Raw genomic sequence first — 19,688 nt, 5'->3', positions numbered from 1 at the left:
TCTTTTGTCATTTACTTGCTGGAAATGTGGTGTGCAATAGATGTGTAGTCTCTAATGTAAACTTAAATATTTGACTGAAAATGTCCTCTAATTTTTGAATGAATGCCAAGTAGTATTCACAATAAAGAAATGTTGAAAAAAATTTAAGCCCTCCTCAACTACTTAATGCCCTGCTTAAACTACTGCCAGAGAATTACTGCTAGAGAAGGCTGCTGAATGTGTGTCACACAAATTATATAAATAATCTAAGTAACAGTTATGGAAAAAATAGTCTTTGCTGTATCTTCCATGATTGTATTAAGATTAATATTTTATTCTTTTTATAACTACCTGACTGTATCTTTGTCACCCATCTGTGTCATTCACATCGCTTTGCCATTCATATATGTATTCAGTCAGCAAATGTTGAGTGCCTGAGCTACACCAAGAATTGAACTGGGAGCTGGGTTGCTAGGACTGCTGCAGTGAAGAAATTAATTAGAAATGTGAACAAGTAAACAACTTAGATATATAAATAGAGTATTAAGAAAGTACTTTAGAGGAAGCCAGTTTTTAATTTTGCAGAGAAAGTGGGAAAGGAAAGAGTTAGGTCACAAAGATCACCAAGTAGTTACTTGAGGTGAATCTTCAGGGTTGAATTAAGAGTTTACATGAGGTAGAGTGAGGTGATAGGCATTTCTGGTAAAGATAATAGCCTGCCCTAAGACATGAAAATATTAAAATCTTTTGAAATGGAATAGTCCAGTATGACTAGATATTAAGAGGTTAAATAGTGCAGTAAATGGATCTGTAAAAGTAAAATGATTAGGTTTTAAAAGTTCTCATGCCATTTTTTAAAAAGGAAAATATTTATTTTAAAATATTTTACCACTGTTTTTAATGACTTTATTTTTTTAAGAGCAGTTTTTAAGTTCACAACAAAACTGAGAGAAAGGTACAGAGATTTCTCATATACTTCCTTCCCCGACATGTGCATAGTCCATCCATTATCAGCATCCCCACAAGAATGGTACCTTTGTTGTAACTGAAGAACCTACTGTGACACATCATTATTATTAAAAGTCTATAGTTTACATTAGGGTTCACTCTCGGTGTACATTCTTATAGGTTTGGACAACTGTATGATGACATGTAGCCACTGCTATAGTATTATATTGTACAGAATATTTTCACTGCCCTAGAAATCCTCTGTACCCTGCCTATTCATCTCTGCCTGCCCCAGATCCTGGTAACCATTGATTTTTTTTTTTTTTTTTACTGTCTCCATAGTTTTGCTTTTTCCAGAATGTCATATAGTTGGAATAATACAGTATGTAGCTTTTCAGATCAGCTTTTTTCCATTTAGTAATATGCATCTACGGTTCCTTCAGGTCTTTTTATGGCTTGCTAGCTCATTTCTTTTTATTGCTGAATAATAATTCCATTGTGTGGATGTACCACAATTTATGCATTCATCTACCAAAAGATATCTTGGTTACTTCCAGGTTTGGGCAGTTATGAATAAAGCTGCAGTAAACATCCAAGTGCAGGTTTTTGTGAAGATGTAAGTTCATTTCCTTGGGTCAATACCAAGGAGTGCAATTGCGGTGTTGTACGGTAAGAGTATGTTTAGTTTCGTAAGAAACTGCCAAAATGTCTTCCAAAGTGGCTGCGCCATTTTGCATTCTCACCAGTGATAAATGAGAGTTCCTCTTGCTCCACTTCCTTGTCGGCATTTGGTATTGTCAGTGTTCTGGATTTTGGGCATTCTAAAAGATGTGTACTAGTATCTTTGTTGTTTTGATTTACATTTCCTTGATGCTGTGATGTGGAGCATCTTTTTATATGCTTGTTTGCCATCCGTATATCTTCTTTGGTGAGTTGTCTGGCAAGATCTTTGGCCCATTAAAAAAAAAATTTGATCCTCACCCGAGGACATCTTTTCATTTCTTTTAGAGAAAGGAAGGGTGAGGGAGAGAAAGAGAGAGAGGCATCGATATGAGAGAGGGACATCAATTGGTTGCCTTCCTGTATGCCCCCCAACATGCATTATTATATTAGTTTCAGGTGTACACCGCAGTGATTAGACATTACATAACTGACTAAGTGATCATTCTGATAAATTTCACACCCAACTGACACCATATATAGTTATTAGAGTATTATGGACTGTATTCCCTATGCTGTACTTTACATCCCCATGATTATTCTGTAACAACAAATTTGTACTTCTTAATCCTTTTCAACCTTTTTTCACTCATTCCCTAGTCCCCTCTCCTACCTGGCAACCTTCAAAATGTTTGCTGTATCTTAGAGTCTGTTTCTGTTCTGCTTGTTTGTTTTTTAGATGCAATTGTTGATAATATGCATTTATTGCCATTTCATTGTTCTTATTTTTATCTTTTTCTTCTTCTTAAAGAAGATCCTTTAAATTTCATATAATACTGGTCAGGCTGTGATCCTTTAAATTTCATATATTACTGGTTAAAGAAGATCCTTTAAATTTCATATACTACTCCTTTAGCTTTTTCTTGTCTGGGAAGCTCTTTATCTGTCCTTTGATTAGAAATAACAGCTTTGCTGGATAGGGTAATCTTGGGTATATATCTTTGCTTTCCATGACTTTGAATATTTCTTGCAATCCCTTCTGGCCTGCAAAGTTTCTGTTGAGAAATCAGCTCTTTTGTAGGTAACTAACTGCTTTTCTCCTGTTGCTTTGAGAGTCTCTCACATTTTCATTTTCATTATGATGTTACTTGGTGTGGACCTCTTTGGGTTTATCTTGTTGGGCACTCTCTGTGCTTCCTGCACAGAGTCTATTTCCTTCACCAAGTTAGGGAAGTTTTCTGTCATTATTTTTGCCCATAGGTATTCAATTTCTTAGTCTCTCTTCTTCTTCTGGCACTCCCATGATGTGAATGTTGGTGTCCTTAAAGTTGTCCCAGGAGCTCCTTCAACTACCCTCATTTTTTTTCTTTTTATTTTGCTGTCCAGAATTGGTTGTTTTATGCTTTCTTATATTCCAAATTTTTGTTTTGGTTCTCAGCTTCATCTACGCTACTGTTGATTCCCTGTAAATTATTCTTCATGTCAGTTAGTGTATCCTTTATTTCTGACTGGTCCTTTTTCATGCTGTTGAGGTTCTTACTAAGTTCACTGAGTATCGTTATAAGCCATGCTTTGAATTCTGCATCTAGTAGATTGCTTGTCTCCATTTTTTTATTTTTTAGTTTTCTTTCTGGAGTTTCAGTCTTTATTTTATTTTATTTTAATTTATTTGGGTCATGTTCCTGTGTCTCCTTATTTTGGCAGCCTCCCTGTGTTTGTTTATATGTATTAGATAGAGCTGCTATGTCTCCCAGGCTTGGTAGAGTGGCCTGATGTCCTAGGTGTTCTGTAGGGTTTCTGTAGGGTCCAGTGGCACAGCCAGGCCAATCAGCTTCAAGGACCTGCTGTGACCAACAGGCACTAACCTCTGACCACTGACCTCTGACCACTGTGGAGGATCATCCGTGCAGAGGCTCCTCCCACAGAGCAAGACTTACTTTATTGTGCATAGATGGTGAATTTTGTCAAATGACTCTCCCACATCTTTCAAGATGAATGTGCAATTTCTCTTTCATTCTATTAATGTGCTGTATCATTTTTATCAATTTGTATATGCTGAACTGTCATTGTTTCTCAGGGATGAATCCTGCTTTATCATGGTGTACGATTCTTTTAATGTGCTTTTGGATTCGGTTTACTAGTATTTTGTTGAGAATTTTTGTAGCTATATTCATCAGGGTTATTAGCCTATAGTTTTCTTGTAGTGTCTTTAACCTGGCTTTGATATCAGGGTAATGCTGGCATTATAAAATGAGTTTCAGACTGTTCCCTCTTCCTCAATTTTTTGGAAGAGTTTGAGGAGGGTTGGCATTAATTCTCCTTTAATTGTTTGGTAGAATTTATCAGTGAAGCTGTGTGGTAGTGGGATTTTCTTTACTGGGAGGTTTTTGATCATTAATTTAGTTTCCTTAAATGTTATTGGTATGCCCAAGCTTTCTTTTCTTCATGATTCAGTCCTGGTGGGTTGTTATGTTTCTAGGAAATTATGCATTTCTTCTGGATTGTTCACTTTTTGCCTATAATTTTTTATAATTTTCCCTTAGCATTTTTTGCATTTTTGTGGTATTAGTTGTAATTTCTTCTCTTTTTCTTCTGATTTTGGTTCTCTCTCAAGTTAGCCTAGTTAAAGGTTTGTTGATTTTGTTTATAGTAAAAAAAAATCTTAGTCTCACCAACTTTTAAAATTTTCTATTTCATTTATTTCTGCCTTAATCTTTATTTTCTTCCTTTTACCAACTTATATATATACTTGTTTCCTTTTGGTTTTGCTTTTAGAGATTGCTTTTCTATTTGTTCTGTAATTGTGTTTTAAGATTTTGTAAAATTTTATAATCTTGAGAGGGAAAAGCTTAAGGAAGAATTTTTTTTGTCTTTAATAATTTTTTGGAATTGAGTAATTAAACTGTTTTTTCTAGTACTTATGTCATTTTATATTTTAAATTTTATTTTTTATATATTTGAAATTATCCTGATGTTTGGTTGGAAGAATATATTTAATCTTTTTCCATTGGGTGTCCATTTGTCCCAATACTTTTATTAAAAGTTATCCCCTCCCTCCATTTGAAAATGCCGTCATTTCATGTACTGAAATTTCATTTGTGTAGGAGTGTATTTTGAGTTTTCCTGTTTTCTATTGTTTTGTTTATTGATATTATAGTGTAATATTCTTTCAATTAACAGACTTTATAGTATCTTTCAATACTTGGGAGGGCTAGTGTTTTCTTCTTTGTTATTTTTATCAGAACTTTCATGTTTCTTATTGCTTATTATTCTTCTAAAAGATCTTTACAGTTAACTTGTTCAGTTCAAAGGTGGGGACAATGATTGTATTTTATTAGAATCATGTAAAGTTTATAAATAAAAACTGAGGGAAAATTGACATATTTGAGATAAGAGCCTTTTTGTCTACAAACATGATATGATTTTCCACTTGTTCTAAATCTGCTTTTGTGGTTTTCAAGAGTATGTGCTATTTTTATCAGTTAGATCTTATAATTTTTATTTAAGTTTATACCTATCTTTAAATATGTTTAAGAAGATAATTCTGTAGAGTGCATTATGGAACGTGGCATTTACTTATTCATTTAGCAAATGAATGTCTGCTGTACTCCTGACACTGTACTGGCTGCTGGAGATGAAGTGATAAGCTACATTTCTGAAATCAGAGATCTTAGAGTCTAATGAGGACACTAGCAATCTATAGGTGATTTTCATTCAGTGCGAAACAGCGCTCCTATTGGAGTCATTGTAGGGATCCAAAAGAGGCATGTGTTCAGGTGATTTGGGAGGTAGAAATAATAGAGGAGCAACATTATAGTGTTGTTTACATGCGATAATACTAAAGAAGTTCTCTGAAATGGTGGCACGCGGCAAATTCCGACCTGCACAGTGCTAATGGTAACGGTAGTGGTGGAAGAAGAGTCCCCGGGGGAGGGCACGTCCAGTCTGAAACCAGCGGCGGCTGGCCAGGCGACGCAGGCTGCCCTCCCGGACAGAGGGGCCCCGGTGTAGAACTCTGTCATGTCACACTCGGACCCGTGCCCTGAACAGGAGGGATGAGGGGAAGTCATAAAATGTCCTGTTTTTGAATTTCACTTGTTTTTGAGATACTTCACCTGTGATTCTTTTGTAAATTAGTTTCATTGCTTTGTTACTGAGTAATCCATTTCTAATAAAAACAAGTTGAATTTTGTAGAAATTAAAAAAATCTAAATAGGAAATATTGATTTTAGTTCTGTATCATTGGTTAAAAGTGTTTTTGAATTGGATCCTTCTTCCTCATTGCAGGTTTGTCCTTTTGCTTGTTTGTTTTGGTTTTATTTTTATTTTTTAACATCTCTTTTTCCTTGCAGGGTGATAATGTCAAATCCCTCCTCTGTAGCTTGATCTATTGTAGAAGTTCAATGACTGCTGAGCAAGTTATGAATGCGGAATGTTTCTTGACCCCCACCTCAGGAAAAGATACTGACTATACCCAGTATAAGGAGGAAGAAGAATTAAAGTTGGAGAACTCGGATAAATATAAGGAAAAGATAAGAAGTGGTGAAGTCAACTTTGCTTGATTAGGATTCTTTTGTTGTTGCAGGCATTTCTTTTTAAAACTTTGTTTAGTTTGGTTAAAGAAACAGAAAAAAATCTAGAAGTTCTGTAGCGAGTTGGGTTGTGTCTTTGGTATTCCAGTTATAAAAAATAAAAGATGTTTGGCTATGCAAAAAGTTGTATACTTTGCTATTTCATTTAACTGGAGGTAAGGATTTTCTGTCTGTATTGCTTTTTGAAATCACATAATTAGACTATGATACTTGTACTAGAAAAGGGTATTAGATTAGACTGTTGGACAGATCCTGCACAGATTCTTAGTATGCTGGTCAGCCGATGATGAAGGGTGACACTTTTGTCCAATAAATGATAGTTTGCTTCTGCTTTGTACCCAGTTCTGGGAATATAAAGATAAATAAAACACAGTCCTTACACTTACAAAGCACATAAGCCATTGAGAAAGTCAGAGACTTAAACAGATCTTCATAATAAAATATGGAACATCCGAGGATAGCTCTGGACGGAGCTTTTTGGGACTAAAGAGGAGGGGTATTTATATTACGGAAGAGGGCTTTCTGGAGGATGGTTGTACGTTCGTTAAATCTTAAAGGAGTGCTAAAGGCCGAGGAGAGAGAAGAGTATCTTAACAAGCAGAGAAAGCACTGGAGGGAGAAACAGTCTGTTGTGTTTAATAGCATAAAATCTGAGGCAGGGAATAGTCACATAGATAGAGGGGGGCTTTGTAGGAAATAATAAAAGGCTTATACCTTAATCATTTTATAGGATATGTGGAGTCATTGAAGAATTTTAAATAGCTTTAGCTCCCTCAGAATCCATCTTCTACCTACCACCAGGTTCGGAGGCAGGGAGACTGGTTAGAAGGCTATTACAGAAAAGTAGGTGTGAGAAATGATGAAAACAGAGATGTAGGGAAGTAGAAATAATGATGAAACATGGGACAGATTTATGAGGTAATTAGTAGGCAAATCAGTTGGACTTGGTGACTGAAGGATATGTGGACTAAAGTACGGTAGAGTCTCTAGTTGCTTCTTCAAAATCCAGTCTTCCTTTCTTCTTAGTAATACATTACAATCTTATCTGGGGATAAATATTACATTTATCATTTACTCTGTTAGTTGAAGCCTTTTGACTAGATTCTTGCAAATGAGGCTCCTTAAAAGGAGGTGACTTAGCTGGGAAATGTGCCCTTTTTCCTTTACCACCTTCCTGTTGCCTAGACGTTAACATGATGGTTGGAATGTGAGTAACATCTTTAAGTTGAAACCCATGAACTAGGATGATGGAGCAGCAAGTTAGAAGGAGCTGGTGTCCCTAATCACTCTGGAGCCTCTATGGTAGCCTCAAGATTTCATGTTATTTGAGAGAACAAATTCTTAACATCAAAGTGTGGTCCTTGTACCAGCAGCATTAGCATCAGGTAGGAACTTACTAGAAATGCAAATTCTTGGCTCTACCCCAGACCTACTAAATGACAGTCTCTGGTTGGAGCCTTGCAATCTGTGTTTTAACAAGAACTCTAAGTTATTCTAATGTATATTAAAGAGAACCATTGCCACACATTCAAGCTATTGTTACCTACTGGGTTTCCTGTTTTATAGTAGAACTTAATTTTAGCTGATGTGGTAAGAGACACAGTAATTAGGTTTAAAGCAAACCTGGGTAACTAAAGAGAACAAAAAATAGATAACTTTATTTATACTCACTATTTTAAATAAAGAATTAGACCAGTATTTTCCAAATGTATTCTACTGAACACAAGTCCCTTGGAAGGTTCCGCACAAAAAGAATTCTGTGATTAGTTGTTTGAAAAGTAATGAATTCTAAATTGGAGATTGATCATGCATATTAGATAGTAAAGATTCTAGAAAGTTCTCTAGAAGGAAACCTGTTTAGTTTTTAGTCCAGCATTTTCCAAAATTAACGATGAGACCCCCCTTTTCACACAATATCTAGCAACTTCTGTTCTGTGAAACTAGGAAGAGAATGAGATTTTGTGGATGCTAAGTGTTTTATTTTTATCTCGTTTCAAAATGGCAAATACTAATGTGCGATATAAAGAGACAAATGCCATAAATATTTCTTGAAATAAGTGTGCATGTATACTTATTTATTTAAGAAAAATGCAAAAGCAAACATTGGTTTTCTACCGACAGGGGAATAAACGATGCGATGCAGTATGTATTACAGGATAAACTATAAGAAGAGAAGTAACGTGTGTCATCACAAAGAAGAGGAAGGGAAGAGTTAGGAATGATGATGCTGAGGAATAGACATTTGACTCACGTTAGAGGAGCAGTAGGATTCCACTTGTTTGGAACTGGAAGAAGGTGTTCCAGGCCAAGCAGAGTTAGAGCTCAAAAGGGTAGGTTTGGGAAAGGAAAGGGCAAAAATTTCGCTGGAGTGTAGGACATTCATGGGAGAGCTGAGAAATAAACTCGGAAAAGTATTTTGGAAACAGGGGGTTGTGAGTTGCTCTATGAGAAATTAGGCTCCATTAAAAAGTTAGAAGCAGTTGAATCACACAGTCCTGTTGGTTTTAGAATAAAATAGCTAACTGGAGAGGATGTTTTGGGTAGGTAAATAATGGAGGCAAGGAAACAGTTAAGAATGGCACATTTCATTAAAGCAGCGATATCCAACCTTTTTTTAAAAAATTTCATGGCATGCATAAAGTAATTACTAAAATTCTGCGGCACACCAAAAATACACTTTTTTGCCAACCTGACAGAAAATAGGTATAATTTTGATTCATTCACACCAAATGGCTATTGTACTGGCTGTTGTCATTTTTTGATTTGACAGTCTTAGGGGAAAAGCGGTCAGTGCCCCAGACTAAACAGTCAGGTGTTGCATGTTTTAAAAATTCTCGTGGCACCCGGGTTGGAAATCACTGCACTAAAGTAACTGAGGCAAAGAAAACATCCTGTTTTAGATAAAGGTATTGAAAAAGAGAGAATTGAGTATAAACTTTTTCTAAAAAGAAGTTTATGGGCAACCTTTGGTCCATTTCATAATATCAGTGCTAAGTCGTTTCAGTGTGTATTTAAACGTTAACATTTGTAGAATTTCTTCTTAGGATCTCTTTTAACTCATCAAATGAAATGCTTTATTATTTCTTAATTGTCAATGTAACCATATCTTTTGCCATTAAAACTACATGTGTGCAGTTCTGGAACGGGGGACTAACGACCGTGAAAATCTCCATAAAAGCAAATTGGCAAAAATTGTCATAATTGGCTTGTTTTTTTTAGAACTCTGGGAATTTACCAGGGAGTTGCAACAATTCAAAGAGCACTTATTCAAGAAAAAACAGCTGAATCTTGGTAAGAACTACAAGCTTTGCAGTGTTTCCGTGTGCCCAAGGCCCATTCCCCGTCCCCCGCTCTGGGGTAGCCTTGTACGTCAGCAGCCTCACAGTGATGTTGGCTGCGGTGACCAGTAGCCTAACAGCCAGTGGAAGTGGCAAAAAGCTTCGAGCTTCTCAAAAAACCCTGTTGCAAGAGAATTGTCATTATTTGACTTGTCTGGTGGCTGCCTGGAAAATCCCCATTTCCAGGGCTTGTCTCAGTTTGACCTGACTCAGCTTACTCCGTGGGAAAAACCCTTTTCCCAGGGTTCTTAGTGGAAAAAAAATCATGGCAGTTGTTCAACATTACAGCTTCCAGAGGTGGTGATACCTGTTGGGAAAAACAGTTTAGTAGGAAAACCTGGGAATAATGTTCATGGACTGCACTGAAAAGCTCCAGCAAATCACTGGGGCTAAAAGGACAGGGACATGTTCAGGGCTGCGTACATACCGGGCAAGACCTTCAAAGGGCCCTAATCTTTCATCTCTGGGGGATCTTGAGGCTCTAGACATAGGGTATAAAGGCTAAGGCAGATTTGTAAACTACCCGAGTGTTGACGATGTGCCTCAACATACAGCCTCTAAGCAAAGGTTGGGAGATTTACTGGTTCTAGGAATTTAAGGAAATGTTCAGTTATCACCTGACCACCAAGCTAAGCTGCATGAGGATTTCACAGTATTAATCCAGGAAAGTCACTAAGCAAACATTATTATCCTCATTTTCAACAATTAGCAGTTACAACAAACTCTGGGTTGGGGGGGGGGATCTGATTTCCAAAGTTGGAGATTAGTATATTTAAAATGGTCCAATTTTGGGCAATCAAAAACAAAAACAACGTAAGACATGTAAAGAAACAGAAGAGTATGCTCTGTTTGCAAGTAAAAAATCAATAAAAAGCACTGCAGAGAAGCCTAGATGTTGGACTTAGTACATAAAGACTTGATATCAAGTATTATAAATATGTTGAAAGGACTAAAATAAACCATATCTAAAGAATTAAAGGAAGGTATGAGAACAATGTCTTACCAAATAGAGAATATCAATGAATAGGTAGAAATTATAAGAAAGAGCCAAATAGAAATCAGGGAGCTGAAAAGTACAGTAACTGAAATGAAAAATTCATTTAGAAGGATTCACCTGCAGATTTGGGTTGACAAAAGAAAAGATTGGTGAATGTAAAGATAGATCAGTTGAGATTATTTAGATAGGGACATAAAGGAAAAATAATTTTAAAGACTGAAGAGACTAAGGTCTGTGAGATACCATCAAGCATACCAACAGCATAAGGGAACCCCAGGAGAGGAAGGAAAGGGGAAGAAAGACTGAAGAAATACTGGCTGAAAAATTTCCAAATTTGAGGAAAAATGTGAATCAACATACTCAAGAAGCCCAGCCAATTCCAAGTAGGATAAACTTGAAGAGATTCACAACTGGATGTTGTAAACTATGGAAAACTAGTGCCGAAAGTGGAATCTTGAAAGCAGCAAGACAAGAATCGCTGAGTACAAGCCATGCTCAGTAAGATTAATAGGCGATCTTTCATCAGAAATAATGAAGGCTAGAATTCTGCTGGATGACATTTTCAAAGTGCTGAAAGAAAACCGTCAACTAAGAATGTGTAGCAAAAACAAAGGCAATATTAGACTTTTAATTCATGACATTAGGACATTCCTGGATAAACAAAGACTGAATTTGCTACTAGAATACTTGCCTGCCCTGCAAACACACACACACACACACACACACACACACACACACACACACACACATGCGCGCGTGCGTGCCATTGCTCAGACTGAAATGAAAGCAAATCAGGCAGTAACTTCAGCCCACACACAAAAATAGAGTCCTGGTAAATGTAACTACGTAAGTAAATATAAAAGATAACTATATTTTTGTAACTTTTCTATATGATTTTTTAAAAATTGCATGAGGAATGATAAAACTATTAATAGACAAGACATATAGGAATGTAATTTCTGTGATAATAATAGTACAAAGGAAAGGGGAGCAAATGGAGGAATATTGGAAATGGAGGAAAATGGAGGAGCAAGGTTTTTATTTGCTATTGACATTAAGTTGCTATTAATCCAAACTGGAGTTTTAAAAGATTTTAATTGTAATTACCAGGGCAACCATTAAGAAAATAAAAAGATGGTAAAGGAAACAAGAAGGGAACAGTATGCTAGAAATATCTGACGCAAAAGAAGACAGTAATGGAGATACAGAGAGACAAAAAGACATAAGACATACAGAAAACAAATAGCAAAATGAAAGATATAAATTCTGTAGTACTTATAAATACAAATATAATAAATGCTTTTCAACCAAATGATAGAAACTGGAAAAATATACTTAAAATACAATTAATTTATGTTCTGTCTACAAGAGACCCGATTTAGGGTCATTTCCATAGGGCAATACCAACACCTGTAGATGAGCATGAGGGAGCGCCTTTCCATTCATGCTGGCCAAGTTGGCATCCAGATTGTGGATGCTTCTAGGCAACTCTGTTGCTTGAAATATGGAATCCAGCCAAATAGCATCATTCTTGACAGTGAAAAGCATCAGTTGGAAAATGCTAAAATGGAGCATTTGAATGCATCTTTCAATACATTTTTAGTGATATGAGCTGGGAAGCATGTGCCCAGAGCACACTTTCCATACTTAGAACCAATTGTTATAGGTGGGACTCATACAGGGAAGTACCATTCACTCATTCAACCAGAGAAGCTTGTTAGAGGAAAGGAGGATGCTGCACACAACTATGCCCTACGTCCCTATTTTGAGAGTGGTCTGAGATTGTTGACCTTAGACTACGGAAGATCCCAAAACTGGCAGAACAGTGCAATGGGTTTTCATGGATTTTTGATTTTCTGAAACTTTATAGGAGGCATTGAATCAAAATTTACATCTATTTTAATTGAGTGGCCCTTGAGAGAATATAGTAGGAAGACTAAATTGTAGTTCTCTGTCTATCCAGCCCCTGGTATCACCACTACTGTAATCGTCTTATAGCTCTACCCTCACCATTCATTCCCTCATGGAGCACTTAGGCTGTACCTTCATGGTGGACAGTGAAGCCATCTGGGAAATACTTGGTGTAGAATGCCCTTCTTATGTTGTAGGTCTTCCATTACTGCTTCCTTGAAGAAATTGCAGATTTTATTACCTCATGTTTAATAATGGAGAGAACAACTAGGCAGAAAATCAACAAGCAAATAGAAGACATGAACAACACTAACCCAAGGATCATTTTTAGAAAGCTATACCCCCAAACAGAAGAGTACACATTCCCCTCGAGTGCATATGGAACATTCTTCAGGATGGACCATATGTAAAATCACAAAACAAGCTTCAAAAAATTTAAAAGGATTTAAATAAGTACGTATTGCAACCACAGTGGAATGATATTAGAAATCAATAACAGGGAAATTTGGAAAATTCACAAATACATGGAAATTTAAAAACATACTTCTCAATCAAAGAGTCAATGAAATAATATAAATTAAAAAATACTTTGAAGTGAATGAAAATTAAAACACATCATACTAAAACTTATGGGGTGAGGCTGAAGCAATGCTTAGAGAGAAATCTATAGCTATAAATGCCTATATTAAAACATAAGCTGTCAATAGCCTAACAATCTTAATTTCTGTAGAGTTAAGAAACTGGAAAAAGATGAGCAAACTAAACCCAAAGCAAGCAGAAGGAAGGAAATAATGAAGATGAGAACAGAAATAAAAGAAATATAGAGTAGAAAAACAACAGAGGAAATCCAAACAGCAACAAAATTGAGAAAACTTTAGCTAGACTGACAAGAAATGACTCCAATTATTACTCCAACTATTGGAGGGGACTTCCCTACAGACTTCTCAGAATTGAAAAGTATTATAAAGGAGTACAACTCCTTTATATGAACAACTGTATGCCAACAAATTAGATGAAATGGGCAAGTGCCTAGAAAGACACAAACCTATTAAACTGATGAGAAAAAGTAGAAAGTCCAAATATACCAATAATTAAGAAAGAACTAGTTATTGGAAAATTCTTAAAAAGAAAAGCTTAGGTTAAGATGACTTTATGGTGAATTCTACCAAACATTCAAGGAAGAGATAAATACTATTTCTTCTCAAGTTCTTCCAAAAAGTAGAAAAGGAAGGAACCCTTCCCAATGAATTCCATGAGCCCCCTATTACTCTGATTCAAAGTTGAGGCAAAGATATTACACAAAAAGAGAACTATAGATCCATATCCCTCATGGATATAAGTGCAAAATTCCTCAACAGAATATTAGCAAACCAAATCTAGCTACATTTGAAAAGGATTATACACTCTGAAGAATTAGGATTTATCTCAAGAATGCAAGGCTGGATTAATATTTAAAAATCAGTGTAACATACTCTACTAATAGAGTAATGACAAAACTCCATGATTATCTTAATACCTGCAGAAAAAGCATTTCATAAAATCCAACACCCTTTCATGATAAAAATACTCAACAAACTAAGAATAGTAAGGAATTTTCTCAACCTGGTAAAGTATCTATAAATAACCCAGAGCTAATATCATACTAAGTGGTAAAAACCTGGATGCTGTCCCCTAAAGTAAGGAAAAAGACAAGTGTGTCCATTCTTGCCATTTCCATTCAACATTGTATGATTAGTTCTAGCCAGGACAGTCAGACAGGAAAAAGTGATAAAAGGCATCCAGACTGGAAGGGAAGATGTAAAACTATTTGCAGATAACATGATTTTGTACATAGAAAATCTTAAAAAAATCCATTAGGAAACTTATACAACTAATAAGTTCAGCATGGTTACACATAAAAGATCATTACCCAAAAATAAATTCCATTTATATTCCCTAGAAATTTCTATAACTGAAAATGAAATTAAGAAAACAATTCCATTTACAATAGTATCACAAGACTAAAATAATTAGGAATAGCCCTGACTGGTGTGGCTCAGTGAATTGAGTGCCGGTCTGTGAACTAAAGTGTCGCTGATTTGATTCCCAGTCAGAACACATGCCTCGGTTGCGCGCTCGGTCTCCAGTGCGGGGGTTGGCGAGTGCCCGAGAGGCAACCATACATTGATGTTTCTCTCCCTGTATTTCTCCTTCCCTTTTCGTCTCTCTAAAAATAAATAAATAAAAAATCTTTAAAAAAGTTGGGAATAAATTTAACGTGAGTATAAGACTTGTAAATTATAGAACTATAAAACATTGGAGGACGAAAGTAAAGAAGACCTAAATAAATTCAAATAAATGTTCATGGATTGGAAGACTTAATAATGTTAAGGTAGTGGTTTGCCACAATTATCTAGAGATTCAACACAATTTTTATCAAAATCCCTGCTTCTGTTTTTACAGAAATTGATCCTAAAATTCATGTGGAAATGGAATGGACCCAGCCCGAATAGTCAAAACAACATTGAAAAAGAGGAAAAAGGAGGGGGAATCACACTTTTAATTTCAGAAGTCACTATAAAGCAACAATAAGGCAGTGTGGGTGCTGGCATAAGGATAGGCTATAGATCCATGGAACAGGATTGAGAGTTTCTATTTTATTTTTACTTATGTATATAAATGTAAATGAGTCCCTACATTTATGGTCAGTTGATTTTCAGCAAGAGCACCAGGACAGTTTAACACAGAAAGATCTTTTCAACAAATGATGTTGAGACATAGTGTTTTCACATGTAAAAGACTGAAATTGGACCCCTTTCTCACATTATATACAAAAATTAACTCAAAATGTTTTATAGACTTAAATGTAAAGTTAATACTATAAAACTCTTAAAAGAAAACCAAAGGCATAAATGCGGCCGTGAGTTAGGCAAAGTTTTAAAACATATGATATAAAAAGCACAAGTGAGAGAAGAAAAATTACATATGTTGGAATTGATTGCAAATTTTTGTGTGTCAAAGGACAGTATCAAGAAAGAGTCACCAGGTTATTTTTTTAATGCAAGTTTTCCAGTGCCCATACCCAAAGATTCTGCCTCAGTATGTCAGAGATGGCACTTGGGGATCTACATTTAATAACAACTGCCCTTGACTATCTCCGGTGCAGCCACTCTGGGAGGAGCACGGTCAGAAATGGTGCCCTGGGAGCATCGAGTCTCAGTTTTACCAGCCACATGTTTGTTTATTTTCCTCTTACCTTCTTAAAGGGAACTTTACTCTCTGAATTGAATGTGTATAGGTTAAAACAAAATATTTAGAATATCTGTCATATTGGTGGAGAAATAGTATTTCTTGGTTCTGAATGGTTTGAAGAAATCACAAAGGATGAGACTGACAGATGAGAATATGTGAAAAATCAACACAATGAAAATATAACTAAAGGAAGAAAGCTGACCAGAAAAATCTGCATGAGTTTAGGGGACACTAGGTCATAACACATAGCAATTATTCGAATTTATAAGAAAATTTTTAAAATTCTAGTAGATAAGTTCGGAAATAAATATGTAAAATTTTGTTAAAAAATAAAAGAGGTGCAAATCTCTGGGTAATATTTTTATGCTTTTTGAAGCAGCAAAATATTAAAATGTCCAGTTGCTATGATATTGGTTAAATTGGTGCTGGTTTTCATTTACAGAAACAGTAAACGAATCTAGTAGAAAGTAGTTGATTTGTCTTATAGACATGATTTAAGAGAAGCAAAAATGCACATATGTAAATGTTCAACTGGAAATGGACTAAATGAAGAACATATGAATTGTTTTATAATTCATTGCACATCAATATAATAGACTGTTACACAGCATGAGTTATGAAGACACATTATGCTTATACAGAAGAGAAAAATACCTAAAAAACGTGTTTGTGGTAAAAATATGGGTGATGAAACATTTAAAAAATTCTTAATTTTTTTCAACATTTTATTAAGAACATTTCTCTAATATATAGCAAAGTTAAAAGAATTTTATAGGGAATACCCATATATTAATCACTTAACTTCTATCACATGTTATATTTTATCATGTAATTATCTACCTTAATCTTTTTGTTTTTCATTAAAAGTATAAAATTTCCCCCAGCTATCAAGTAATAATATAGTATTTCTTGAGAGATACTTATTTTTGATTTCCCTTTAAAAGGTTTAGAACAATTTCGTGTAAGTTTGTGTATGGCCACCAGGTGTAGCCCTGGGCCCATAGCATCCTGGGACAAACATCTGCAAGGAAGCTTTTAGTAAAGGTAAGTTTTAAATGCAGTCAAATTTGTTTATTTGGATGAGGATATAGTTCATTTCTCCTTCATTAAGATCTAAAGTAATTTAGGTTATATATTTATTTTACTATTCAGAAAGGCTTTGCCACAATTTCTCTTGCCCAGAACTTGACTTTCTTCTTACTCCACAGCCTCTAGGTAAAAAGTTTTGGGTTATGCATCAAATACATTTATGTTATTACCAGTTTTTGAAAGGATAATTTTAAGAAGATTTTTAAATTAGTAGTGGAAATAGAAATGTTCAGACCTTTACTTGTACAATGAAAACTCATTGCAACTATAATTTTTCCTTAGTGTAATTGTTTGGTCTTTGAAGGTCTTTCGTGTCCTTCATTTTCTTGAAAGGTTAGTGATGTCTACAGTGCACGCCTGTCTTGCATCTCTCCTGCCTCCTCTTTTCTCTCCTCTGTCCTCTTTCCCCATTTTCTCCTCCCTGCACCCCCCTTTTTTCCATTACTACTAGTTCATTTAGAGAAAGATTAGTTACTTGAAACTAAGAATTAAATTGCTGTTTACAACAGATATTCTAGAAACAGAACATATTTCTTGAACAACTTCATACTAGGGTACAGATTCAGATATTACCATTACATTTTTATAACTGCCAAAAACATTATGCAGATTAATATTTTAACATTTATCTGCTTTTCCTTGGACATCATGATTCATTTTTGTCTGATATCAGCCCTACTTATGGCAATCAACGGGTAACCGCAATTATGACTGCAATGACAACTAACGTGAAAAATGCAAACATAGTGTTGGTCGTGACAGTTGGGCTTCCCTGAGTCATGGCTTGCATCATCTCCTGCAATTTGATTCATGGTTCACAAAATTTTATTTCCATTGTATCCTTTTCAACCCCCACAGTCAGCAGCCATAGCAGGTGATAATTTGCTTTAGTAGGAGGACCTGGATAATTTCTTTTAGGCTGCTATGAGAATCTTCAGCTTTGTCTTTAAAGCAAAAGATAAACTTTATGCCCTATTAAGTAACTTTTATTTCTTATTTCATAGTGTTTAAAATTACGCTAGAAGGTATTTTAAATTTGATTCTTTACTGATTAACAAAATTGACAGAGCTCTGTCTTTGTGTGTTTGCAAGTTGGGAAAGGGATGGGGTTCGTTCTAACATACCGGTAGCAGGTACAGAGTAAAAACCTGGGCCAGGGCAGCCTAGATGAGTTTAACGCAGTTAAGTAAACCCTTAGACCCTGATACAACAGTTGATTTAAAAATGTACTTTGGTTGTTAGTTTAATCTACTGCTTTCAATTCTCACCTCAGTTTGTGTTAAAATTTTCTGAAGCCTGGAAACACAACCAGTTTCATAATTAAAGACTATCATAGAATAAATGACCGCAGTGCATGAGTTAAGGTGGGCGCTAGGGGCCTCATCAACATTATCTCATTTAGTCTTCACAACAGCCCTATGAGGTGCAAGTATGACTCCTCCTTTACCGGGGAAGAAGGCAGGTGAGGCATGAGAGACGGGGTTCTTGGCAAGCATTCCACTTACTGTCACTGAAATGATGCGTGGGATGTCAGGACAGATGCCGAGGATGCCAAGATGTATGAGTCTTTGTTCTAGAAAGTCTTCAGTATGGTTGTCGAAACCAGGCATAGCTATGAAAACAGGGAGACGAGAATTGCTTGCTAAGTGCCATTAATCCCGCAGTGGTGTCTCCCACCAGAAATGATTCGACCTTGGGGTCAGCAACCCTATCTAAGGCTACACCTAGTAGAGTCCAAAATGAAGTGCAACTCTACCATCTCTGCGTAAGCCTGTTTCCTGTCCTTACTTTCTTGAGAGAATTAAACTCTATTTCCCCTGATTATTTTCTCGAAGTGGTATGTACCAGATAGCTTCTGTACAAGAAATAAAATATTTTTATAATAGGTATTAAGCCATACATTATTTCACTACTTTGGTTAAATTAGAAGTTTTGTAATTTTCAAATGTGAAGATCATTTTCTTGAATGGCTGGTGGAAAGAATCACTATACATGTACAGAGGTAAATTTTAATTTCTGTGCATGTTTAATTTTTTAATAAAAATACTCTATTGTAGGAGATATGATCGCATTAATAGAAAAAGTTTATAGTTGAAGCTTATTTCTAGGCCAAAGCCCTTGCCAGGGACAATCTGTGCAGAACAGATAAGTGACTTTAATATGGAATATAAAATTGCCAGTTCTGATATGAGTAAGAGATTAAAGTGAGTTTATTAACTTCACACCAATTTGAGGGAAAACAAACACAGTAGTTATGTGAAATAGTTTTTGCTTTTACTCTTTATTATTAGAGCTTGAGAGAAAGGGACCCCTCACATAATGCCAGTAGGAATGTAAAATGGCACCTTGGAAAACGTCTGGCAGTTTCTTAAAAGAGTCAACGTGCAATTACCGTAGGACCCTGCCAAGGCATATACCGAAGAGAAATAAAGACACATATCTACATAAAACTTGTAAAGAATGTTTATATCAGCATTATTTATAATAACTAAAGAGAGGAACAATCCAAGTACCCATCAATTGTTGAATGGGTAAATAAAATGTGATACATCCATATTATGGAATATAATTTGGTAATTTGTTTACAGAAAGAAATGAGGTATTGACACATGCTACAATATGGCCTAATCTTGAAAACATTGTGTGAAGTGAAATAAGCCAGTTACAAAAGACCACAACTTGTATGATTCCATTTATATGAACTATCTGGAATAGACAAATCCGTAGAGACAGAAGGTAAATTAGTGGTTGCTCAGGGAGTTGTGGGTAAATCGTGAGCAACTGATAATCTCCTTGGAGTAATGAGAATGTTCTAAAATTGATTGTGGTAATGATCGCACAACTCTGTGAATGTGTTAAAAACTATTGAATTATACACTTTAAATGGGCAAACCCTATGGTATATAAGACACATATCAATAACGTTGCTTAAAGTAACTCACG

The 19,688-nt window shown here is 35.5% G+C and overlaps 1 protein-coding gene across 1 annotated transcript in view; it reads left to right on the top strand.

Annotated features, from left to right (window-relative positions):
- The window catches only part of STK31 (serine/threonine kinase 31), a 63,800-nt gene extending 57,651 nt beyond the window's left edge, over positions 1-6,149 (top strand). The window contains exon 23 of the mRNA XM_054564007.1: positions 5,940-6,149. Within this exon, the coding sequence (XP_054419982.1) occupies positions 5,940-6,149 (210 nt within the window). The remainder of the gene's footprint in view (positions 1-5,939) is intronic.
- Positions 6,150-19,688: the final 13,539 nt, after the last annotated feature.

The sequence above is a fragment of the Pteronotus mesoamericanus genome, unplaced genomic scaffold (assembly GCF_021234165.1).
Source record: "Pteronotus mesoamericanus isolate MK-2021 breed Mesoamerican mustached bat unplaced genomic scaffold, CSHL_Meso_final scaffold_85, whole genome shotgun sequence".
NCBI classification, from domain to species: domain Eukaryota; kingdom Metazoa; phylum Chordata; class Mammalia; order Chiroptera; family Mormoopidae; genus Pteronotus; species Pteronotus mesoamericanus.
Note: the sequence above shows the minus strand (reverse complement) of the source record. Positions and strands in the feature narration are given on the sequence as shown.